The sequence below is a fragment of the Grampus griseus genome (genome assembly GCF_964374135.1).
Source record: "Grampus griseus genome assembly, chromosome: 1".
Lineage (NCBI taxonomy): Eukaryota > Metazoa > Chordata > Mammalia > Artiodactyla > Delphinidae > Grampus > Grampus griseus.
In genome coordinates, this window is record NC_139017.1 from 177491341 (window position 1) to 177517740 (window position 26400).

The 26400-nt window shown below is 39.5% G+C and overlaps 1 protein-coding gene across 1 annotated transcript; it reads left to right on the top strand.

The window, feature by feature from the left end:
- Positions 1 to 5208: 5208 nt before the first annotated feature.
- Positions 5209 to 26321, top strand: TNFRSF9 (TNF receptor superfamily member 9; the record flags this gene model as incomplete). Its single annotated transcript, XM_082657850.1, has 7 exons — positions 5209 to 5383; positions 6351 to 6458; positions 6848 to 6985; positions 7525 to 7591; positions 8962 to 9092; positions 9593 to 9727; positions 26233 to 26321. The coding sequence occupies exons 1-7, from the start codon at positions 5284 to 5286 to the stop codon at positions 26319 to 26321; spliced, it is 768 nt and encodes a 255-aa protein (XP_082513976.1). The 5' UTR covers positions 5209 to 5283.
- Positions 26322 to 26400: the final 79 nt, after the last annotated feature.

The window sequence follows — 26400 nt, forward strand, 5'->3', positions numbered from 1 at the left end:
TGTGTCACCATGGAAGTTCCAGGATTTGATTACTTGATTTGCCTTTTCCCAGCCCCCTACTTCTGTGGCTCATGCTCGCTGTGCTCCAAGGCAAGGCTGCTCTGTTTGGCAGTAAAAAAGCACAGAGACCCCGTCACCTTGCATTTCAGGATGTAGAAAAGAGCTGTGGGGAGGAGTTGACCTGGGGACAGACAGTGTTATCTCCGAGGGCAATAGAACTGTTGGTAGCATTATGTATTCTCTATGCCAGCATAAAGCACCAGACCCCCGATCAGAGGCACCGTGTGTTCATTGTGTGTGTTTGATTTGTGGGGCCCTGCCCTGGGTAGAATGGAGTTTATTTAACAGTGTATTTACCTTGATGTGTAACTTCTGAATATCCGGACATAGGCTATGCGGGCCTCCATTTGCCCTCTTGCCCTGGGAGCTGCAGGATTGGAGGTGGTCTGAAGTTGGAGGTACAGATCTATGAGTCACTAACATAGATGTGGATATCACACAGAGAAAGTGTGAAGAGGGAGGAAAAGTGAGCAAATTGGATGGCTGCTAACATTCCACTTTTCCTTACAGTATATGCTTCCTTCTCTGCCCCACTCTACCTCCTTCCTCTTCTCTGATTTCTCACTCATTCCTTTTTCCAATTCCTTTTTAGTTTCTTCCTTCCCATGTGTCAGGACTCCCATTGGCATCACAAGCATCCACCATCCCTAACAGCAACTGCTACCTGGATGGCTGGATGGATAGATGCTTGGGGGAGGGGTAAGGACACTGCATCTTGAATGAATCCATTTTGGGGGAAATAACAAATGTAGGTAGTGAACATTCCATGGGTGAGATTACCTCTAAGGTGTGTGCTGGCAGGAAAGGAGCATACTTTACAGGAAGCTTATTTTGAGGGGCTGTTTCCCTGTCTAAGTATTGTCTTTATCTTATTTAGAGTAGTTGAGCCTTCATGCTGTTTAACCTCAAGCTATACTCACTCAAGACCTTCAATCTTAGACCCACAGCCAGTCACGTTAAAACAAAATCTCTTCCTTGGCTTAGAGCGAGATGTTCAGAATGTGATGGAACTAAGATTATTGCTGATACGGCTAAAGTGTTGATGTTTTGTTGGGTCTATCTCTGTTTAGTTTGGGAAGACTTTTTAGAAGAGGTGAGTTTTTTTGTGGCCTTTGACTGTTTAGAAGACTAAAATGGATAAAGCAATGTGATATGTATTGATATTCTAAAGCAAATGAAAATTGTACTAAAAGAGTATTACAGCTTTGGCTAGCTTGAATATCATGTGCATCTAGTTAGCAATAGAATTTGCCTTAGCTTCTTATCATGATTTTATCAAATAAAATGCAGAAAAGTGAACATTATAAAACTCTTCACACAGCTGAATGAGGCTGTGCGCAACCTCTGGTAGAATCATTCTGAAGTGGCTGATTTTGTTTAACCATAGGCTGGTAAAACTAATCTTGAGAACCTTTTAGCTCAGTAAAGACTCTTATGTCATTGACCCCGCTTCAAAAGGTGAGCTAATTACTGTGCTAGGAAAGGACACACATCACTTTCAGGGGAGGTCATACCTCTGCCCACAGAATATCCAAAATGTAAATTAGCAAGTAGCAGTAAGTGAAATAAAAATATAGTCCAGTTAAATGTCATGCTGTCATGTTAAACCCAGAGTCCCACAGTTAAATGAGGTTAGATGGTGACACTGAAAGTGCTAGGAAATTAGCAGCTGTGTGGTTTCTATGGCGTGATGCTCCTCTATTCGGCCAACTCTGCTGAAGTTGGTGGAGGGGATCCCACAATTATCACAGGGAGAATGACTCTCAGATGATGCTCAGAATTGGGGAATAAATTCTGTAGATAGCCCATGCATTTTTCTCCTTCTCTCTTGCTACTTGCCCTGGTTGCTTTACTGACAATCACTGTGGGAGGCTGGGGAGGGAAATTTTTGAAATAATAAGTCTCATAATAACAGTTACTATTTTCTTGAGAACTATGTGCCAGGCATTGAACGAAGCATTTCATATTCATTGTTTCATTTAATCCTCACTAAATGAGGGTGGGGTACAGGGTTCCTGTATCTGTAAGGTATGGTTGGAAAAACTGAGATTTAGGGAGGTGAAGAGACTTGCCCAAGGTTGCGTGATGGCAGAGCCTAGATTCAATCCAAATCAGCCTGATAGTAAAGCTTGGACTCTTAACCGTGTGCTATACTCTACTATTCCCATTACATGGGGTGTGGGTGAGGGTTGATAAAATTGGGGCGTGGGTAGCAAATCAAAACCACAATGAGATACTTCACACCTACTTGGATGGCTATAATAAAAAAGGTTTTTGTTGTTGTTAAAAAAAAACCCCGACAGAAAACCAACAACTGGTAGCAAGGATGTGGAGAAATTGAAACCCTTGTACATTGCTGGTGGGAATGTAAAATGCTGCAGCTGCTGTGGGAGACAGTCTGGCAATTCCTCAAAAAGTGAAACAGGCTGACCACACAATGGAGCAATTCCACACCCAAGAGAACTGAAAACATACGTTCGTACAAAAACTTGTACACATATCTTCATAGCAGTGTTATTCGTAATAGTCAAAAAGTGGCAACGACCCATATGTCCATCAGCTGATGAACGGATGAACAAGATGTGGTAAATCTACAGAATGGAATAGTATTCAGCCCTAAAAAAGGAATGAAGTACTGATATGTACTACATCATGGAAGAACCTTGAAAATATAATGCTAAGTCAAAGAAGCCCAATACGAAAGACCAGCTGTCGTATGATCTATGTATATGAAATGTCCGGAACTGGCAAATTCATTGAAACAGAAAGCAGATTAGTGGCTACCGGCAGCTGGGGGGAGGGAGATTGAGGAGTGGCTGCTAATGGATATGGGGTTTCTTTTCGGACCAATGAGAATGTTTTGAAATTATATACTGGTGATGATTGCACAACGTAGTGAATACTAAAATCCACTGAAATGTACCCTTTAAAATGGTGATATTTATGTGAACTGTATGTTTTGTTTTGTTTTGTTTTTTAAAGGCAGCTTCAGGTCAGATCTGGGATGTCCTTGAATACTGGACTATAGGGTCCAGGTTTTCTTCTGTGGATAACAGGGAGCCACTGAAAGTTTCTAAGGAGGTTGATGGCATCATAGGAGTCGTGGAGATGTGTAAGGTGCTTAGCACACAGCAAGTGTTTAATAAATATTTGCTCCCCTCCCCCTTCATCCCCCAATTCAAGACAAAGCCACCCTGTCTCCTGTGGAAAAAGAACTCTTCTGTTTGGATCCTAATAGAAAACCATCGGTTTTATTGAAAACCACTCTGGCTCTTGGCTCCCGGGTCATCTTCCTGAGGGCTTCTAGCCATTCAGTGCTGGGTGAGTTTTAGCATCTTGAAAGCAACCTCCTCCTCTTCCTCTCCTCTTATTCTTTCTTTCTTTTTTTTAATTTGAAATAATGGTTTTCTAAAAGCCCTCACAGATCCTAACTTCACCCAATAAAGTCACCCACCATATAAATTCTATGCTTCCTTTGTCTCCAGTTCCCCTCCATTTCTTCCTCCTTCTTCCTCCATCTCACCCAGATAGCAAGGAACACAGTCAAAAGGAGTCAGGTCATCTTTGTTTCTAATCCTGGCTCCCCGTCCTGCTGATAATCTGGCTAGACTCATAGCTCAATGATCTTATTTGCATAATGCTGTCATACGCATCTTCAACATCCTATCAACACCTAGGGTTCATTTGCAACTAAGTCGCTTATCTGATGCCTGGTACATCAGCTGCAGTCAATAAGTTATAGCTATAGCATCACTGTTATTATAGGGTTAAGAGGTAGTAATTGACAGGAGTGCTGACCTTTTTTTTTTTTTTTTTTGCGCGGTACGCGGGCCTCTCACTGCTGTGGCCTCTCCGGTTGTGGAGCACAGGCTCCGGACGCGCAGGCTCAGTGGCCATGGCTCACGGGCCCAGCCACTCCGCGGCACGTGGGATCTTCCCGGACCAGGGCACGAACCCGTGTCCCCTGCATCGGCAGGCGGACTCTCAACCACTGCGCCACCAGGGAAGCCTCTGACCTTTCTTTAGTAGAAGTGGGTTTCATCCTTCAAATCTCAAATATTTTAAGGATGCCTTAAAAGCTTTGACATGGAGAACTACTTTAAGTGACAAAACCTGTTTGCCAAAGTCATCTGAAAAATGCCCTAATGGCAGAAGGCTGCTTTTAGTATGAAGTGTGTTATTAAGTGGGGACAGAAGCTCTAGGGGACTTTGAGGTCAGCAAATATCAAGTGAACTACCTCACAGAGCTGTCTCTGGGGATTTCCCACGAGGCCCCGCCCCCGGGTGAGTCACCAAACTCCCCTCTTTGAGTCTTTGACCTGCAGCCCTTGTCAGCTGCAGAACCTCACTGCTCTGAAGATCAAGGAGTAGGAAAGTTCTCCACCATCCCTGCGATCTCAAGGTTTGTCCATTTGGGGCAGATAGATGGGGGGAAGCGAGGAGGGATGAGGATGAAGCTTTGTTCCCTTTGTACATTTCTAGACCTTTTCCCTCCTAATTTCTAATAACTTTTATTCCATAGCCCGTTAAATAAGGATCAAGAACCTGGCCTATAGAGATTGTTGGACTCTTTAGTTTTCTGACTAGATGAGCTTTAAATCTCAAAATGAGCAGATACATGTCTATTAAGAAAATGTGATAATGAGTTGACCAAGGAGGTGTTTCAACATTTTAGCAACTAGGTGTTGAAATTCCACATGCTGTTTGGACAAAGGGAGAATAGTAATAATGAGATGTCTTCTCACTGAGCTGAACTGTTGGATGCCCCTGACAGATTCTCTCTTTAAGGACTATATTTCAGGGGCAGCAAGCCACAGGCATTGTTGAAATCTAGAAGCTAATACTAAATATCTATGAAAGTCCCCCAAAGTTCTTGCTATTGTTATTTCTGCATTTCAGCAAAACATGTTGGAAAGTACACTCTTAGACTTTGGCAAATCTACAGAAAGCTATGTGTTGAGTCATGCTTCTCTTATCCTAGAAGTTTCTATGAATTTGCTACCTTTTCCATGGTATTCCATCATTAATTTTTCCTGCAAACCCTGAGTTATGATCGTGTAGAATTGTACAGATGATAGCTGAACTGTAGGTAATTCTGAAAGGAGAAACCACCTCATCCTAGGAAACTTTCACCTTTTGCAGAGTGGTACATGTGAAACCAGCTACTTTGATTAAAATTCTTTTGGAATCTGCTTGGCTAATACGTCTCTGCAGGATTTCATCATGGGAAATTGCTATTACAACATAGTGGCTACTGTGCTGTTGGTCATGAATTTCGAGAGGACAAGATCATTGCAGGATTTCTGCAGTAACTGTTCAGCGGGTAAGGACCAAATTAACATGTGTGCTTGATCTGTTCTGCTGAAAACATGGTTCAGTTAGTCTGGTAGTCAGGGCGTATGAGCTCTGTTTTAATGATTTTTTTAAAAAATTGAACTATAGCTGATTTACAATATTGTGTTAGTTTCAGGCATACGGCAAAGATATTTATATATATATGTATATTACAAGATATTGAATATAGTCCCCTGTGCTGTACAGTAGGTCCTTGTTGTTTATCTATTTTATATACAGTGGTGTGTATCTGTTAATCCCAAACTTCTAATTTATCCCTCCCCCGCAATAATGATCTTTGATTCATTCATTTACAAGAACCTGCATTACATTTCTTGAATGCTACATCTTAGCTGTGTGAATGCAGGCTTGTCACTTAAACTCTTGTGCTCCAGCTTCATCATCTGGGGATGATATGAGAACCTATCTCATAGGATTGATTGCTGGGAGGATCCTATGATGGGCTTAGATCAGTGCACGGCACAGGGAAAGACCTCAACAAATGTTAGTTTTGCGTGTGCAGACAGTGCTCAGACTGGGGGGTGCAGCAGGGAATAAGCAAGTGGCAGGAGGCTTAACAGAGTGGGAAAAGGCAGACACCTTTCAACTGTAGTGTGCCAATAAAGGACATTGATCTCCTGAATCCAGTCACTGGTGTCCTGGATTAATCATGAGAAATCATTCTGTTTTATTCAATAGGTAAAGGAAACTATTTTCCTTCCATTGATTTTTTTGTTGCAATATCTATACTTTGTTATTTTTAATTCTGTGATTATGCTTAGGGCAATCTTTCAAATGGATAATTTAAAACAGTCAATCAACAAATAAAGTCTATCACTGTGGTACCTAGAAAACGAATCTTTGTTTCATATTCTGGTTTTCCTGTGAACCTCATAATGCTTTGGGTGATGATGGTCCATTGTCAAACATGTACAGCTCTTATCTACCCTTTTTAGGTACTTTCTGTGGGAAAAACAAGCATGAGCTTTGCACTCCTTGTCCTTCAAATAGTTTCTCCAGCACAAGTGGACAAAAGGCCTGTGACGTATGCAGGAAGTGTGAAGGTATGATTTAAAAGATATATTCTTCATCCAGATATGTGTTGGGAAGACAAGCTTTTATTCCCGAGTGTACTGATCTCTTTTGAAAGTCTGAAGTGTCAAATAGGCTGGTTCCTCTGTTAATAGGAAGGTCCAGTAAAATAATTTACTGTAATAGCAACTATTGGTGGATTGAGCTTTTTAAATATTAGAGGAAATATTCATTAGACAAGAGAGAATTTTTTAATTAGCAAAATGTAAAAAAGTCTTCTATAGATATTTAAAAGTCAACTTTATACTCTGAGACCATTAGGACCATTCTAAGTAGAACAAGCATGGTTTTTATTGCAGAACATAAATTTGCTTCCTGGATTTGGAGATCAAGGGTATTATAACACTGGGGGACTTTGTAGGTGTTTTCAGGACCAAGAAAGCGTGTTCCTCCACCAGCAATGCAGAGTGTGAGTGTGTGCCGGGATTCTACTGCCTGGGAGAAGGATGTAACATGTGTGAAGAGGACTGTAAACAAGGTCAAGAATTAACAAAAGAGGGTAGGTTTCCTCTTCTATCTAGTGCCAATTTGTGGTCTAGTCATATGTTGTTAACTTAGTTCTTGGTCCTTTGATTACAAAATAAAACGTAGATTTGTAGAACCTTTAAGTAATAGTAATGAACTGCTAAGTATCTGATATTTACAAAATTATTTCTCAATCAATGGAAATAATTTGAAATCACATTCGTTTTTCACCAGAACCATGCCTTTTCATGCATCCTATACATGCATATACAATACTCTATGTACAACTAGAATAAAACCTTTAGTCGCATTAAGGTTTCATTTCAAGAAAAACTGTTGAACAATCTATGTAGATTGTATTCAGTTAATGACTTTATTATGGGATTATGTTCATCACAAACTATTCAAGAAGAATTGTTCATCACTAATGAAATTCAGGAAGAATTGTTAGACAATCGGTACAGATTTTATTAAGTTAGTGACTTTATTATTATGTGATCATGTTCATTACAGAGAAAGTTAAAAATGATTAAAATGCTTCCTTTTTTATTATTCCTTTAATTTTTACAAAAGGTTGTAAAGACTGTTCCTTTGGGACATTTAATGATCGGGAACATGGTGACTGTAAACCTTGGACAGAGTACGTATCATTTCTTTCTGCTTACAACATAAAGTATCTGGCTTAACTTTTCTAAAGACAAGGAATGTGATCACTGATGCTTTTTTAAACCTATCAAGTGTAGACATAGAATAACATGCAAATAGGTGGTATGGGAACAGTATGGGGTAATTGTGACTAGATTACCAAAGTGGGCATTTTCTCCAGAAGTACTGCCCAGAACAATGAGGTCAGATTTGCCAGTGGAACTTAGCTACTGTCTGCCCTAGGTGTCCTTCTGTGTCCTTCCAATCTCTTTGCTGCCTCTGACTTTCCCCCAGTGATCAACCCACCTTCAAGTGTTCAGTGCCAGCATTGATAATGATACAGAAGAGGGTAAAGTATGTTTCCTTCCCTCAAAAGCTTTAACATAGTCTTGGGGAAACAAGACTACCACAGGTAATAAAATAGCCAACAGTGTATTTTTTACACCTTTGTTCTTTTTGCATTTGATCTTCTTACTAGAAAATCATTTTTATCATTATTTTACATTTACATTCTTATTGTGTGTTACAAAAGTATTGGTCCATAACAGATTAGAAAGTTGTTTTTGTTGTTTTTTGTTTGTTTGTTTGTCTTTTGACACAAATAGTTCAGAGCAGGGAAGTGAGCCTGCATGGACAGTGGGATCGAACTGGGTTTTGGAGAATAGGTGGGTTTGTTTTAGATAAAAAGAGGCAGGGGAAAGACACAGGACAATGATGATGGTGATGTGGACAATGATGATGGATGGCTACCGTTTACAGGGAGTAAGTCAGGCACGTAGTGTCGTTTACTCTTCACAACAGCCCTGGGACATGTATATCTTATTTTTCAGATGAGAAAACTGAGGCTTAGAGCGATTTCCCAACTTGCCCAAGGTCATTCTACGAAGGGACCGAGCCAGGGCTCAAACCCTGGTCAGTCTGATGTCAACACATCAGACTGACCAGGAGTCTCCTAACTAGCCTGGGAGTTAGGAGCTCCTAACCCTAGGCTAACTTGTCTGTCCTTCCTGTGTGCCAGAGATGGTCAAATATGCTTAAGAAGGTGGGGGTGAGAGACTAACCAGGCAACAGCCTGAAGCAAGCTCTCGTGGGACAGGCCTCCCCAGCCTGGGAAGAAAGAAGAATCCAATTAGGTAGATAGAGTGGGATGAATTGTGGAGAGCCATGAAAGCCAAGTGAACATTGGTAGAAGCCCAGATGGTCAAGTAGAAGTTTTTCAAAATATCTTTGCTTTGCCTATGAACCCAGATCCACACATCTTTTTCACCAGAACTGCTTTCCTGGGTAGAAAATGTCAGTCTTTTTTAATTAGAATGATCCGTACCTGAATTAATGATTTGAACTCTTTTCATTGGACCATCTAAGCTGTTCTTTGGATGGGAAGTCTGTCCTTGTGAATGGGACGAAGGAAAGCGATGTGGTATGCGGACCGGCATCAGCTGACTTCTCTCCAGGTGCATCCTCCACCGTCATGCCTGCCCCTGGGGGAGAGCCAGGTAGCTGGTTTGTTGCTGTTAAATCGAATGTATGTGGCCATTCGGATTGGTGTCTAAGTCACTCCTGATGCCTTGCATCTCTGCCTCTAGCAGGCACCTCGACATGCCTTCCTTCTCTTACCCTGGCTTCAAGGGACCCATCCATTTCTTCGGGTGCTTCTTATTCACTCTGAATTCCACATTAGTAAGCAGAGCGAGGTGAGACTGCACCCAAACAGACATTACACCTTTGATAACGCCAAGTAATGGCGATTATAGAGTTCCATGTTTCCTATAGGCTAGAAAGGCCAAACCACTTAATTTCTGTGGGCTTCTAGGAAAATGACTAAGGTTGTAAAAAAAGTTTTCTTAACAAGCAGGCAAGTTTACTAAGATAGCTGGTGGGAGATGCCCAAGGCACGACTTCCCATGCTTAAGGGTTTACAAACGCAAATATAAATATCAGCATATTTGCGAACTTTTATTTTTGTCTGAATTTCTCCTTTTGTTCTGTTTTAAAGGTCACACCAACCGGATCATTATCTTCTTTCTTGCACTGATGTCGACTGCAGTGCTGTTCTTGGCGTCCTTCGTGGTGCTCCGTTTCTCTGTGGTTAAACAGGGCAGAAAGAAGCTTCTGTATATATTCAAACAACGTAAGAGGAACATAAAAGTGTTAGATATGAGCCTTTTTATAAAAAAAAAAACTATTTATTTATTTATTTTTGGCTGCATTGGGTCTTCGTTGCTGCGCGCGGGCTTTCTCTAGCTGCGGTGAGCGGGGGCTACTCTTCATTGCGGTGCGCGGGCTTCTCATTGCGGTGGCTTCTCTTGCTGCGGAGCACGGGCTCTAGGCTTGAGGGCTTCAGTAGTTGTGGCACATGGGCTCAGTAGCTGTGGCTCGCGGGGTTAGTTGCTCCGCGGCATGTGGGATCTTCCCGGACCAGGGCTCGAACCCGTGTCCTCTGCATTGGCAGGTGCATTCTTAACCACTGTGCCACCAGGGAAATTCATTATGAGCTTTTTGAGGCTAGGCTTTTTACAGTAGAAAGAGAAAGATGATTTGTTTTAAGTTACAGAAGCTAGGTTAGTATAGCACAGTGGTTATCAAGTGGGACAATTTGGCCCCCAAGGGGACATTTGGCAATGCCTGGAGAGTTTTGGTGGTCACAGTCTAAGCGGTGGGGTAGGGAGTGCTTTGCTCCTGGCATCTAGTGAGTGGAGTTCAGCGATGCTGCTAAATTTCCTACAATACACAGGACGGCCCCACCACAGAGAGTTAGCCGTCCCCAGATGTCAGTGATGCTGACGTGGAGAAAGCCTGGTGATGGCAGCACATAATCCGAAGGTGCCAGAAAAATGACCACTTTAAGTATGCTGCAGCCTTGGGCCACTGTGTGTGTGTGTGTGTGTGTGTGTGGCCACTCAGCTGTGGATACAGGACCCTGACAAAGAGGAATCAAAAATAACGTTGCCCCATCTCGCACTTCTCCTCTGGCTGATGAATGGCCTTAACCTGAACTAGACCCACAGCTAGAAGAAGGCCTAGAGAACAAGGAGGGAGCTTAAAGTGGGTCTAATGAGATGAATTATTAGGACACGGATCTTGATTAAATGAGAAATTTCAATAATGGATGCCATTCATGAAGCCAGATAGTATTTCTATAAGGAACTGGGCAAGTGCCTGGCACAGGGTCAATACTCACTAAATGAACGCTATTAACATTTATTCCAAAAGGCTTAGAGATGGGGGCAATCTGCATTTTTCTTTTCTTTTCTTTTTTTTTTTTTTTTTTTTGTGGTACGCGGGCCTCTCACTGTTGTGGCCTCTCCCGTTGCGGAGCACAGGCCCCGGACGCGCAGGCTCAGCGGCCATGGCTCACGGGCCCAGCCGCTCCGCGGCATGTGGGATCTTCCCGGACCAGGGCACGAACCCGTGTCCCCTGCATCGGCAGGCGGACTCTCAACCACTGCACCACCAGGGAAGCGCTGCATTTTTGTCTTTGTGGAGAACAGAACCATAGATAGCAGGCTAGACTTACTAAGAGGGATTCATGTATAGGAGGAGCGCTCTGAGAGCTCTGTGATGTAGCCCAAGCCACCATAAGACTAGAGAGTGTCAGTTTGTGGGTTGTTAAAAATATAGGAGGGGAAGTATTAGCAAAGTCTTATCTAAAGATGCAGTACACAAATTTGTATAAAGTTTCTTTCTGAAAACAATATAAAACTTTTGAACATTTTGAAATATACAGGAAAATGCATAGGCATAAAGTTTAACAAACTGTAAGACGAACACCTGTGTAACTCTACCCAGGTCAAGAAACAGAACATACTCTGCTCCCCGGAAGCGCTTCTTGTGTTCCTTCCAGATGAAAACCTTCCTTCCACTAGTGCTAACCACAACTAGATTCTTACGGTGTTCACTTCCTTGCTCTTATTTATAGTTTTGCTACCTAAGAACAGGGTTTAATTTAGTTGCTTGTGAACTTCAGACAAGTGGAATCACGCTGTATCTGTTGTACATTTTCCTTCCCCTTTTCACTCAACTTTGTATCTTTATGATTCATCCACGTGTGGCATTTATCTTTAGTTGATTTCCAGTGTTGAATACTCTTCTCTTGAATGACTGTATCATAGTTTGTTTACCCGTCTTAATATTCCTGGACACTTGGGTTGTTTCCAATTTGGGGCTCTTACAGACAGTGATATTTGAATATTTTTGTCTACGTATCTCAGTACACATAAGCATATGTTTCTGTTTTTGTGTTGTTTTTAACCTGGGAATAAAATTGCTGGGACATGAGGAATGTGTTTCTTGGTCCTTAGTACTAGATTTACCAAACTGTTTTCCAGAATAATAGACCTCATTCACACTTTCACAGCAGCATATGAGAGTTCTTTTTGCTCCAACCCTTGCTACTACCTAGTGTCATCAGACTCCTTAATTTTTATCTGTCTGGTGGGTGTATAGTAGCATCTCGTGGTTTTAATTTGCATCTCCCTGATTACTAGTGAGGCTGGACATCTTTTCATGTTATATTGGTCGTTTGGATGTCCTCTCTTGCAAAGTGCCTGATCTTTTGAGCCTTTTCCCACTGGGTTGTTTGTCCTTTTCTTATCAACCTATAGGAATGTTTTAGTCTACTGTGCATGTGCTGCAAATATATTTTCCGACCCTGTGGGTTGACTCTCTTTTTGAGGTCTTTGACTCTCTTTTTGAGGTCTAACCCTCTGATTTAAGCTTTAAGTTCTCACTGAAACCTCTGTTTTAAACAACTATCCCTCCCAGCTTTACCCCAATCTACAATAAAGGTCTTTATAAAATGATTTTCAAAAGTACTTATGAGTAATTAGTGAGTTTCAATGGAACAGTAATCCATTTAAAAAATTTTTAGGTTATTTTTAAAAACTTTCTATTTTGAAATAGGGATTCACAGGAAGTTGTAAAAACAGTACAGAAAAGTCTGATGTGCCACTCATGGGGTTACACCGTATGTAACTACAGTACAATATCAAAACCAGGCAACTGACATTGGCACATGGCGTGTGTTTAGTTTACTGTATGTCATTTTATCACATGTGTAGTTTGGTGTAAACCACTAGCACAATCAAAATACAGAACTATTCTATCGCCACAAAGGTCTCCTCCTGCTAGTGCTTTATACTCCAAACACTCCCTTTCCCCCACCATCCCTAACCCCTCCTAACTACAGATATGTTTTCCATCTCTGTAATTTTGTCATTTCAAGAATGTTATATAAATAGTATCATACGATATATAAATGGATCATAAATAAGAGACCTTTTAAGACTGGCTTTTTCCCCTCAGCAAATGCCATTGAGATCCATCTGAGTTGTGTTTCAATAGTTGACTCTTTTTTTATTGCTGACTAGTGTTGTAAGGTGAGGTTGTACCACAGTGTGTTTTACCATTCACCTATCGAGAGACATTTTGGTTGTTTCCAGTTTATGACTGTTACATTAGAGCTGCTATGAATAATCAAGTACAGATCTGTGTGGACATAAGTTTCCATATCTTTAAGATAAATGCCCAGGAGTGCAATTACTGGGTCATATGCTAAGTGTGTATTTAGTTTTTTAAGAAACTGCTAAACACTTTTCCAGAGGAGTTGTACCATTTAACATTCCACCAGCAACGTAGGAGAGTTTCTCCTCATCTTCACCAGCAGTTTGTATTGCAGCAATTTTTAATTTCAGCTGTTCTAATAGGTATGTACTGATATCTCACTGTGGTCTTAATTTTCCTTTCCCTAAGGGTTGAACATCTTTTCATGTACTTATTTCCCATCTGTATATCTTCTTCAGTGAAATGTTCCTTCATGTCTTTTACCCATTTTCTAACTGGACTCTTTGTTTTACTTTTGACATTTGAGAGTTTTTTATATCTCCTCGATATGAGTCCTTTATCAGATGTGAGGTTTGTAAGTATTTTCTCCCAGTCTGTAGCTTGCCTTTTCATCCTCTTCACATGATCTTCTGCAGATAAAAAGTGTTTAATTTTGATGAAGTCCAATTGGCCAATTTTTTTCATTTATGGGATGATGCTGAAGAACTCTTTACCAAGTCCTAGGTCCCAAAGATTTAGACTTTCTCCTATGTTATCTTCCAAATGTTTTAGATTTAAATCTATGCTTCATTTTTAGTTAAGTTTTATATAAGGTGTGAGAGTTTCAAGTCAATATTTTAAATTTATTTTTATTTTTTTTTGCTGATGGGTGTCCAACAGCTTCAGCATCATTTATTGAGAAGATTATCCTTCCTCCATTGAATTGCTTTTGCACTTTTGTCAAAAATCAGTTGGCTGTACTTGTGTGGGGACTCTTTCTGGTTTCTCTCTTCTGTTCCACTGATATGTGTGCTTTACCTTCTGCCAATACCACACAGTCTTGGTTACGGTAGCTGTAAAACAGTCTTGAAATTGGCTATAGGGTAGAGTGAGTCCTCCCACGTTATTCTTCTTTTTCAAAATTGTTTTGGCTATTCTAGTTTGTTTGCATTTCTATACAAATTTTAGATAATCTTATCCCTATCTGCAAAAAGTCGGCTGGGATTCTGACAGCAATTGTGTTAAATCTGTATATCAATTCAGGGAGAATTGACATCTTTACTATGTTAACTATTCCTATCCATGAACACAGTATGTCTCTCCATTTAGGTATATTTTCTTTGATTTCTTTCATCAGCATTTTGTGGTTTTCAGCATACAAGTCCCACACATGTTTTGTTAAATTTAGGCCTTAGTATTTACATTTAACAATTGCAGATGATATGGTATCTTAAATTTTGGTTTTGACGTGTTCATTGCTAGTATATAGAAATACAGTTGGTTTTTGTAGTTTGATTTTGTGTCCTGTGATTTTGCTGAACTTGCTTACTAGTTCTAGGTTATTTTGTAGATTCCTTGGGATTTTTTACATAGACTGTAGTGTCATCTGCAAAAAAAAAAATAGCTTTATTTCTTTTCATTTCCCATCTATATGCCTTTTATTTCTTTTCTTGCCTTATTATTCTGGCTGGAATGTCCAGTACTATGTTGAATAAGAGTGGCGAGAGGGAATATCTTCGCTTTGCTTCTAATCTTTGGGGAAAAGCATTCAGTCTTTCACCAGTAGGTATGATGTGAGCTACAGAGTTTTAGTAGCTATTCTTTATCAAGTTGAGAAAGTGTTCTGAAGATTTTTTTTTTTTTAATCATGAAGGAGGGTTGAATTTTGTCAGGTGCTTTTTTCTGTATCAATTGATTTGATTATGTGATTTTTGTTCTTTAGCCTGTTGAGATGATGAATGATATAGATTGATTTTTGAACTTCAAACTAGCCTTGAATCCCTGGACTAAACTCCACTTAGTCATGGTATATAATTATTTTTATATATGTCTGAATTCTCTTCACTAATATTTTGTTAAGAATTTTTGCAGCTATACTCATGAGGAATATTGATCTGTGGTTTTCTTTTCTAGTACTGTCTTTGTCTGGTTTTGGTATCAGGGTAATATTGACTTCCTCAGATAAGTTGAGACATGTTCCGTCTTCTGTTTTCTGGAAGAAGTTGTGTAGAATTGGTGTTAATTCTTCTTTAAATAGTTTATAGAATTCTCTAGTGAAACTATCTGAACCTGGAGCTTTCTTTTTGGAGCTCCTTAATTACAAATTCAGTTGCCTTAATAATTATAGGGACTCAAGTTATTTGATCATACTGAGTGAATTGTGATAGTTTATGTTTTTTGAGGACTTGGTCCATTTCATCTAAGTTGTCAAATTTATGTGTTTAAGTTATTTATACTATTTCCTTACTATTTTTTGTTGTATGCAGGTCTGTAGTGATATCACCTACTGATATTGGTAATGTGTGTCTTCTCTCTTTTTTTTCAGAATCAGTGTTGATAGAGATTTGTCAATTTTATTGAACTTTTCAAAGAACCAGGTCTTTGTTTCATTGATTTGCTCTATTATTTTTCTGTTTTCAATTTCACTAGTTTCTGCTTTTACCTTTATTATTTCATTTCTTTTTCTTGCTTTGGATTTATTTTGTTCTTTTTCTATTCAGGTGGAAGCTTATGTTATTGGTTTGAGACATTTTCTCTTTCTTTTTTTCTTTTAATGATATAATGACCATTTCCAAGGTTAGTGCTTTATTTTTATTTATTTTTTTCGTGGGGGGGATTATAATTTTACAATTTAATTAATTAATTAATTTTTTGCGGTTCGCGGGCCTCTCACTGTTATGGCCTCTCCCGTTGTGGAGCACAGGCTCCGGATGCGCAGGCTCAGCAGCCATGGCTCAAGGGCCCAGCCACTCCGTGGCATGTGGGATCTTCCTGGACCGGGGCACGAACCCGTGTTCCCTGCATCGGCAGGTGGACTCTCAACCACTGTGCCACCCGGGAAGCCTTATTTATTATTTTATACAGCAGGTTCTTATTAGTCATCAATTTTATACACATCAGTGTATACATGTCAATCCCAATCTCCCAGTTCATCACACCACCTCCCCTCCCGCAGCCGCTTTCCCCCCCTTGGTGTCCATACGTTTGTCCTCTACATCTGTGTCTCAATTTCTGCCCTGAAAACTGGTTCATCTGTACCATTTTTCTAGGTTCCACATATATGCATTAATATACGATATTTGTTTGTCTCTTTCTGACTTACTTCACTCTGTATGACAGTCTCTAGATCCATCCACGTCTCTACAAATGACCCAATTTCATTCCTTTTTATGGCTAATATTCCATTGTATATATGTACCACATCTTCTTTATCCATTAATCTGTCGATGAGCATTTAGGGTGCTTCCATATCCTGGCTATTGTAAATAGTGCTGCAATGAACATTGGGGTGTATGTGTCTTTTTGAATTATGGTTTTCTCTGGGTATATGCCCAGTAGTGGGATTGCTGGATCATATGGTAATTCTATTCTTAGTTTTTTAAGGAACCTCCATACTGCTCTCCACAGTGGCTGTATCAATTTACATTCCCACCAACAGTGCAAGAGGGTACCCTTTTCTCCACACCCTCTCCAGCATTTGTTGTTTGTAGATTTTCTGATGATGCCCATTCTAACTGGTGTGAGGTGATACCTCATTGTAGTTTTGATTTGCATTTCTCTAATAATTAGTGATGTTGAGCAGCTTTTCATGTGCTTCTTGGCCATCTGTTTTGTCTTCTTTGGAGAAATGTCTATTTAAATCTTCTGCCCATTTTTGGATTGGGTTGTTTGTTTTTTTAATATTGAGCTGCATGAGATGTTTATATATTTTGGAGATTAATCCTTTGTCCATTGATTCATTTTGCAAATATTTCTCCCATTTTGAGGGTTGTCTTTTCATCCTGTTTATGGTTTCCTTTGCTGTGCAAAAGCTTTGAAGTTTCATGAGGTCCCATTTGTTTATTTTTGTTTTTATTTCCATTACTCTAGGAGGTGGGTCAAAAAAGATCTTGCTGTGATTTATGTCAAAGAGTGTTCTTCCTATGTTTTCCTCTAAGAGTTTTATGGTGTCCGGTCTTACATTTAGGTCTCTAATCCATTTTGAGTTTATTTTTGTGTATGGTGTTAGGGAGTGTTCTAATTTCATTCTTTTACATGTAGCTGTCCAGTTTTCCCAGCACCACTTATTGAAGAGACTGTCTTTTCTCCTTTGTATATCCTTGCCTCTTTTGTCCTAGATTAGTTGACTATAGGTGTGTGGGTGTATCTCTGGGCTTTCTATCCTGTTCCATTGATCTATGTTTCTGTTTTTGTGCCAGTATCATATTGTCTTGATTACTGTAACTTTGTAGTATAGTCTGAAGTCAGGGAGTCTGATTCCTCCAGCTCCGTTTTTTTCCCTCAAGACCGCTTTGGCTATTAGGGGTCTTTTGTGTCTCGACACAAATTTTAAGATTTTTTGTACTAGTTCCGTAAAAAATGCCATTGGTAATTTGATAGGGATTGCATTGAATCTGTAGATTGCTTTGGGTAGTAGAGCCATTTCCACAATATTGATTCTTCCAATCCAAGAACATGGTATATCTCTCCATCTGTTGGTATTATCTTTAATTTCTTTCATCAGTGGCTTATAGTTTTCTGCATACAGGTCTTTTGTTTCGTTAGGTTGGTTTATTCCTAGGTATTTTATTCTTTTTGTTGCAGTGGTAAATAGGAGTGTTTCCTTAATTTCTCTTCCAGATTTTTCATCATTAGTATATAGGAATGCATGAGATTTCTGTGCATTAATTTTGTATCCTGAAACTTTACCAAATTCATTGATTAGCTCTAGTAGTTTTCTGGTGGCATTTTTTTTTTTTGCAGTACGCAGTCCTCTCACTGCTGTGGCCTCTCCCGTTGAGGAGCACAGGCTCCGGACCCGCAGGCTCAGCGGCCATGTCTAATGGGCTTAGCCACTCCGCGGCATGTGGGATCTTCCCGGACTGGGGCACGAACCCATGTCCCCTGCATCGGCAGGCGGATTCTCAACCACTGCACCACCACTGAAGCCCTGGTGGCATCTTTAGATTTCTCTATGTATAGTATCATGTCATCTGCAAAGTGACAGTGTTGTTTCTTCTTTTCTGATTTGGGTTCCTTTTATTTCTTTTTCTTCTCTGATTGCCATGGCTAGGAATTTCAAAACTATGTTGAATAATAGTGGTGAGAGTGGACATCCTTGTCTTGTTCCTGATCTTAGAGGAAATGCTTTCAGTTTTTCACCATTGAGAATGATGTCTGCTGTGTGTTTCTCATATATGGCCTTTAATATGTTGAGGTAGGTTCCCTCTATGCCCACTTTATGGAGAGCTTTTATCATAAATGGGTGTTGAATTTTGTCAAAAGCTTTTTCTGCCTCTATTGAGATGATCGTATGGTTTTTATTCTTCCATTTGTTAAATGGTTTATCACATTGATTGATTTGCATATATTGAAGAAGGCTTGCATCCCTGGGATAAATCCCACTTGATCATGGTGTATGATCCTATTAATGTGTTGTTGGATTCTGTTTGCTAGTATTTTGTTGAGGATTTTTGCATCTATATTCATCAGTGATATTGGTCTGTAATTTTCTTTTTTTGTGACATCTTTGTCTGGTTTTGGTATCAGGGTGATGGTGACCTTGTAGAATGAGTTTGGGAGTGTTCCTTACTCTGAAATTTTTTGGAAGAGTTTGAGAAGGATGGGTGTTAGCTCTTCTCTAAATGTTTGATAGAATTCACCTGTGAAGCCACCTGGTCCTGGACTTTTGTTTGTTGGAAGATTTTTAATCACAGTTTCAATTTCATTCCTTGTGATTGGTCTGTTCATATTTTCTATTTCTTCCTGGTTCAGTCTTGGAAGGTTATACCTTTCTAAGAATTTGTCCATTTCTTCCAGGTTGTCCATTTTATTGGCATAGAGTTGCTTGTAGTAGTCTCTTAGGATGCTTTGTATTTCTGTGGTGTCTGTTGTAACTTCTCCTTTTTCATTTCTAATTTTATTGATTTGAGTCCTCTCCCTCTTTTTCTTGATGAGTCTGGCTAATGGTTTATCAATTTTGCTTATCGTCTCAAAGAACCAGCTTTTAGTTTTATTGATCTTTGCTATTGTTTTCTGTGTTTCTATTTCATTTATTTCTGCTCTGATCTTTATGATTTCTTTCCTTCTGCCAACTTTGGGTTTTGTTTTTTCTTCTTTCTCTAGTTCCTTTAGGTGTAAGGTTAGTTGTTTATTTGAGAGTTTTCTTGTTTCTTGAGGTAGGCTTGTATAGCTATAAACTTCCCTCTTAGAACTGCTTTTGCTGCATCCCATAGGTTTTGGATCATCATGTTTCATTGTCATTTGTCTCTAGGTAATTTTTGATTTCCTCTTTGATTTCTTAAGTGATCTCTTGGATATTTAGTAACATATTGTTTAGCATCCATGTTTTGTGTTTTTTACGGTTTTTCCCTGTAATTGATTTCTAATCTCATAGCGTTGTGGTCAGAAAAGATGCTTGATGTGATTTCAGTTTTCTTAAATTTACTGAGGCTTGATTTGTGATCCAAGATGTGATCTATCCTGGAGAATGTTCCATGTGCACTTGAGAAGAAAGTGTAATCTGCTGTTTTTGGATGGAATGTCTTATAAATATTAATTAAATCTCTCTGGTCTATTGTGTCATTTAACGCTTCTCTTTCCTTATTTATTTTCATTTCAGATGATCTGTCCATTGGTGTAAGTGAGGTGTTTCAGCCCCCCACTATTATTGTGTTACTGTCGATTTCCTCTTTTATAGCTGTTAGCAGTTGCCTTATGTATTTAGGTGCTCCTATGTTGGGTGCATATATATTTATAATTGATATATCTTCTTCTGAGATTGATCCCTTGATATTATGTAGTGTCCATCCTTGTCTCTTGTAAGATTCTTTATTTTAAAGTATATTCTATCTGATATGAGTATTGCTACTCCAGCTTTCTTTGGATTTCCATCTGCATGGAATACCTTTTTCCATCCCCTCACTTTCAGTCTGTATGCGTTCCTAGTTCTGAAGTGGGTCTCTTGTAGACAGCATATAGATGGATCTTGCTATTCAACAAGCCTGTGTTTTTTGGTTGGAGCATTTAATCCATTCACATTTAAGGTAATTATCGATATGTATGTTCATATAACCATTTTCTTAATTGTTTTGGGTTTGTTTTTGTAGGTCCTATTCTCTTGTGTTTCCCACTTAGAGAAGTTTCTTTAGCATTTGTTGTAGAGCTGGTTTGGTGGTGCTGAATTCTCTTAGCTTTTGCTTATCTGTAAAGCTTTTGATTTCTCCATCAAATCTGAATGAGATGCTTGCTGTGTAGAGTAATCTTGGTTGTAGGTTCTTCCCTTTCATCACTTTAAGTATATCATGGCACTCCCTTCTGGTTTGTAGAGTTTCTGCTGAGAAATCAGCTGTTAACCTTATGGGAGCTCCCTTGTATGTTATTTGTCATTTTTCCCTTGCTGCTTTCAATTGTTTTTCTTTGTCTTTAATTTTTGCCAGTTTGAGTACTATGTGTCTCAGCGTGTTTCTCGTTGGGTTTATCCTGTATGGGACTCTCTGCACTTCCTGGCCTTGGGTGGCTATTTCCTTTCCCATGTTAGGGAAGTTTTTGACTATAATCTCTTGAAATATTTTCTCTGGTCCTTTCTCTCTCTCTTCTCCTTCTGGGACCCCTATAATGCGAATGTTTTTGCGTTTAATGTTGCCCCAGAAGTCTCTTAGGCTGCCTTCATTTCTTTTCATTCTATTTTCTTTGTTCTGTTCTATGGCAGTGAATTCCACCATTCTGTCTTCCAGATCACTTATCCGTTTTTCTGCCTCAGTTATTCTGATATTGAATCCTTCTAGTGTAGCTTTCATTTCACTTATTGTATTGTTCATCTCTGTTTGTTTGTTCTTTATTTCTTCTAGGTCTTTGTTAAACATTTCTTGCATCTTCTCGATCTTTGCCTCCATTCTTTTTCCGAGGTCCTGGATCATCTTCACTATCATTATTCTGAGTTCTTTTTCTGGAAGGTTGCCTATCTCCATTTCGTTTAGTTGTTTTTCTGGGGTTTTATCTTGTTCCTTCATCTGGTACATAGCCCTCTGACTTTTCATCTTGTCTATCTTTCTGTGAATGTGGTTTTCGTTCCACAGGCTGCAGGACTGTAGTTCTTCTTGCTTCTGCTGTCTGCCCTCTGGTGGATGAGGCTATCTAAGGAGCTTGTGCAAGCTTCCTGATGAGAGGGACTGGTGGTGGGTAGAGCTGGCTGTTGCTCTGGTGGGCAGAGCTCAGTAAAACTTTAATCCACTTGACTGCTGATGAGTGGGGCTGGGTTCTCTCCCCGTTGGTTGTTTGGCCTGAGGCAACCCAACACTGGAGCCTACCTGGGCTCTTTGATGGGGCTAGTGACAGACTCTTGGAGGGCTCACGCCAAGGAGTACTTCCCAGAACTTTTGCTACTAGTGTCCTTGTCCCCCTGGTGAGCCACAGCCACCCCCCACGTCTGCAGGAGACCCTCCAACACTAGCAGGTAGGTCTGGTTCAGTCTCCTATGGGATCACTGCTCCTTCCCTGGGTCCCGATGCGCACACAACTTTGTGTGTGCCCTCCAGGAGTGGAGTCTCTGTTTACCCCAGTCCTGTCAAAGTACTGCAATCAAATCCCACTGGCCTTCAAAGTCTGATTCTCTAGGAATTCCTCTTCCCGTTGCCAGACCCCCAGGTTGGGAAGCTGACGTGGGACTCAGAACCTTCACTCCAGTGGTGGACTTCTGTGGTATAAGTGTTCTCCAGTCTGTGAGTCACCCACCCAGCATTTATGAGATTTGATTTTACTGTGATTGCACCGCTCCTACCATCTCATTGTGGCTTCTCCTTTGTCTTTGCATGTGAGGCATCTTTTTTGATGAGTTCCAGTGTCTTCCTGTCGATGATTGTCCGGCAGCTACTTGTGATTCTGGTGTTCTCTCAAGAGGGAGTGAGTGCAGGTCCTTCTACTCCGCCATCTTGGTTCCGAACCCTGGGACTTTTTGTCTTTCTAATATAAGAACTTCACATTATAAATTTCTTTCTCAGTACTGAATTAGCTGCATCCACACATTTTGATATGTTGTTTTTTTCATTTTCATTCAGTTTGGTGTATTTTTTGTTTTTCTCTTGATTATTTAAAAGTGTGTTTTTCAGTTTCCAAGTTTTTGGTGATTTTCTTGTTTTCTTTCTGCTGTTGACGTGTATTTTAATTCCACTATAATAAGAGGACACTCTCTGTGTGATTTCTTTTAAATTTGCTGAGGTTTGGTTCATGGTCCAGGTTACTGTCTATCTTGGTCTCTGTTCTATAGACACTTGAAAAGATGGGTGGAGTGTTCTTAAATATTGATTTGATCCTGTTGATTGATAATGTTGTTGAGTTCTTCTATATCATTGCTGATTTTCTGTCAAGTGTTTCTATCAACTCTTGGGAGAAGGCCATTTAATTCTTCAAATATAATTCTGGATTTGTATATTTCTCATTTCAGTTTTGTCAGTTTTGTTTCACCTATTTTGTAGCTCTGTTGCTTGTTGTATACATATTTAGTACTGCTATGCCTTCTTGGTGAATTAACTCTTATAATTATGTAAGGTCCCTCTCTATGTCTGGTTTTCTTTGCTCTGAAGTCTACTTTATCTGATAGTAATACAGCCACTCCTGCTTTTTTAAAAATTAATAATATACATGGTATATCTTTTTCCATCCTTTTACTTTCAACCTTCCCACATTTTTATATTTGAAGTGAATTTCTTATAGACTACATACAATGGTCACACTACTAATTTCTATCTTTTGATTGGTACATTTAAACAATGTACATATATTGTAATTATTTATATGATAGGGCTCAAGATATTATTTTATTTTTTTGTTTTCTGTTTGCTTTCTCTGGCATTCATTTCTCTGTTTTCTTTTTCTGCATTCCTGTGGATTACTTGAACATTTTTTAGAATTCCATTTTGGTTTATCTTTTTTTTTTTTTTGCGGTACGCGGGCCCCTCACTGCTGCAGCCTCTCCCGTTGCGGAGCACAGGCTCTGGACGTGCAGGCCCAGCGTCCATGGCCCACGGGCCCAGCTGCTCCATGGCACGTGGGATCCTCCTGGACCGGGGCACGAACCCGCGTCCTCTGCCTCAGCAGGCGGACTCTCAACCACTGCGCCACCAGGGAAGCCCTCCTTATATTTTTCGAGCGTATCTCTGTATAGCTCTTGTGTGGTTGCTCTAAGTACCATACATATTTATATAGACTACATCAACATTTTAACATTTGAAAAAAGTATAGAAATCTTACCTCCTTTTAACCTCTTCCAATTTGTAATATACTTGCCTAAAATATTTCTGCTACATGCTTTGAGAACCATCTTAGTGTTATAATTTTTGCTTCAACCATCAAACATAATTTAGAAAACTCAAGAGAAAGAACGTTTATTTTATTTACCCATATATTTGCTCTTTCTGTTGTTCTTTCTTCCTTCCTGATGTTCCAAGATACCTTTTTTTTAATCATCTCTCTTCTGTTCAGAGAATTTTCTTGAGCCATTCTTTTAGGGTAGGCTTTCTTTTGTCTGAAAATTTCTTGATTTCCCCTTCACTCCTGAAAGATATTTTCACTGGATATAGAATTTGGGCTTGAGAGTTCTTTTCTTTAAGCACTTGAAAAATGTTGTGCTACTTCTTCTGGCCTGCCTGGTTTCTGGTAAGAAATTCACTGTCATTCAATTTGTTTTTCCCCTATAAGTGATGTGTTGCTTCTCGCTGGCTGCTTTCAAGATTTCTTTCTTTCTTTCTTTCTTTTTTTTTTTTTCTTTTTTTGGTTTTTCGTTTTCCAAACTTAAACTACAATGTATCTTGGTGTGGATTTCTTTGGATTATCCTGTTTAGCATTCACTTAGCTTCCTGAATCTGTAGATTTATGACTTTTTCCAGATTTCGGAAATTTTTGGCCATTATTCCTTCAAATACTTTTTCAGTCCTACTCTCTTTCTCTTCTTCTTCAAGGACTCCAATGACATGATATTAAGTTTTTTTGGCTATAGCCCCACATGTCTCTGAGGCTTTGTTCATTTTTTTCCCTAGTCTTTTCTCTCTGTTGTTCACATTGGGTAATGATTCTTTCCTTTGTCTTCTCCATTCTTGTGGTGAGCCCATTCATTGATATTTTACATTTTGGTTATTGTAATTTTTCAGTTCTAAAATTGTCACCTGGTTCTTTTTTAAAATTTTCTTTTCTTTTTTTAATTTGTTTCAAATGTGTTCCCAATTGCTTGTTGAAGCTTCTTTTTTTTTTTACCATGCCACGCAGCTTGTGGGATCTTTGTTCCTCCAACCAGGGATTGAACTTGGGCCCTCAGCAGTGAAACTGCTGAGTCTTAGCCACTGGACCATCAGGGAATTCCGTGAGGCATCTTTATGATGGCTGCTTTAACGTCCTTGCCAGATAACTCTAACATCTATATCACCTAGATGCTAGCATCTGTTGCCTTTTCTTATTCAAGTTGAGATCTTCCTGGTTCTTAGAATGACAAGTGATTTTTTTAAAAATTGAAACCTAGACATTGGCTATGATGTTATCAGACTTTGGATATAATTGAAAGCTGGCGTTTATTCAGGGTTCCTCTAACACCACTCTGGCAGAGGAAGGAGGATGCTGCCAGGTGGAGGTGGAAGTCCAGGTTCTATACTAGACCTCCTGGGGGTGGTAGATCCTTGTTATTGCTCCCCACTAAGCTCCCACAGATACTACCCTGTCTGGGATGAGGAAAGACACTTTGTTCCTGCTCCCCACATGGTTTCCACTGACACTGAATGGGTGGGGGGTGGGGTGGCCTTGTTACTGTTGAGTGGTGGTGAAGTCCTAGCTCTCCACTCGGACTCCTCTGATGCTGCCCCAATGAGGATGTGGCAGTGAGCCTTGATAGAGCTTGGCAAGGGTGTAAGTCTATGCTCTCTACTGTGTCTTTAGTGGTGTGCTTGGGTGTGGGTCCATGTTTTTTTTTTGCTAGAGTAGAGCTGTGATTATCTAAAAGCTTTTAGTCTTGTTACTCTGCTCTTTTCCTGGTTTCATAGCTAGAGAGATCAGACTTCTCTTGGGGCATTTTTTTTTTATTAGCCTACTTCTCCAGTTCCCAGTCTGGGACATGTGAAACAGAGAGAATACTCAGGGAACTCAAGGCCATATTTCTCCTTGGGTTCCAAGCTCCTTAACTGGTCTGCTTTCTTGCCACCTTTCAGATTCCTCTTACGTTTGTTATACATAAAACGTCCAGCCTTTTCAGCAATACTTGGCAGGAAGAATAGGGAAAAGTATGACTACTGTATCTTTCCAGAAGCAGATTTCCATTTAAAAATTCATCTTTGATGCTATTTCAAAGGAAAAGAACATCTCATTGGTATTCCTGGATGTCTTGCCAGGTTTTCATAAGATCTTGGAGATAGTGTGCTTGTTGGGTTTTGGTTATTTTTTATAGTAACAAGCAAGTAAAATTGGGGTAGGACCTTTTGCTTTGACAGGCTATAAAAATAATCTATATTTACTGGTGGGCTTGGGTGTGGGGATATAGTTATATATGTGTGTGTGTGTATATATATATGTATATATATATATAATTTAATATATATTTTAAGATTGAAAGTTGCTTGGCAATAACACAAATACTATACACTACCATGTAAATGAAAATCTGGAAGCTAGTGCACAAATCAGTTCTTTACTTACTAATTGATGGAAGCAGTGGGAGTAACTTTAAAATCTCGATGCCATAAGCATTTCATTCAAAAGAAGCCATCTAATGTGTAATCTAAGTAACCCTCAAGACTAAAACATGTGCTGCTGAATTGAAACTACAGTTACGTTTGGCACATGACTAACTTTATGCTATAATGATTCATGCTCAAGACTGTTTTTAGCCTTTGTAGACAATAAAGAAACTAGTATTTTTCAGGACCAATAAAAAAGTATTTGGTAAAACGAAAAAAAATCTTAAATAATCCTGAAAAAACGTTTATACTTGCTATTACCTCTCTTGCTGATGAGTTGGTTCAAACTAAAGTTGAAAATGTTTGCTGCTGAGAGATGTTCTGCAAATGGGATTTATGGAAAATGAATGTTAAATGATTCAAACAGACAACAAAAGATAACTCTCTTTTAAATTACTTTTAGCATTTATGAGACCAGTACAAACAGCCCAAGAGGAAGATGCCTGCAGTTGCCGGTTTCCAGAAGAAGAGGAAGGAGTGTGTGAACTGTGAAGAGGAAATCCACAGATGTGTTGGAACTCTCTTGAGAAGAATCACAGGAGAAATATGAGGGATCCCACTACTGTACCTT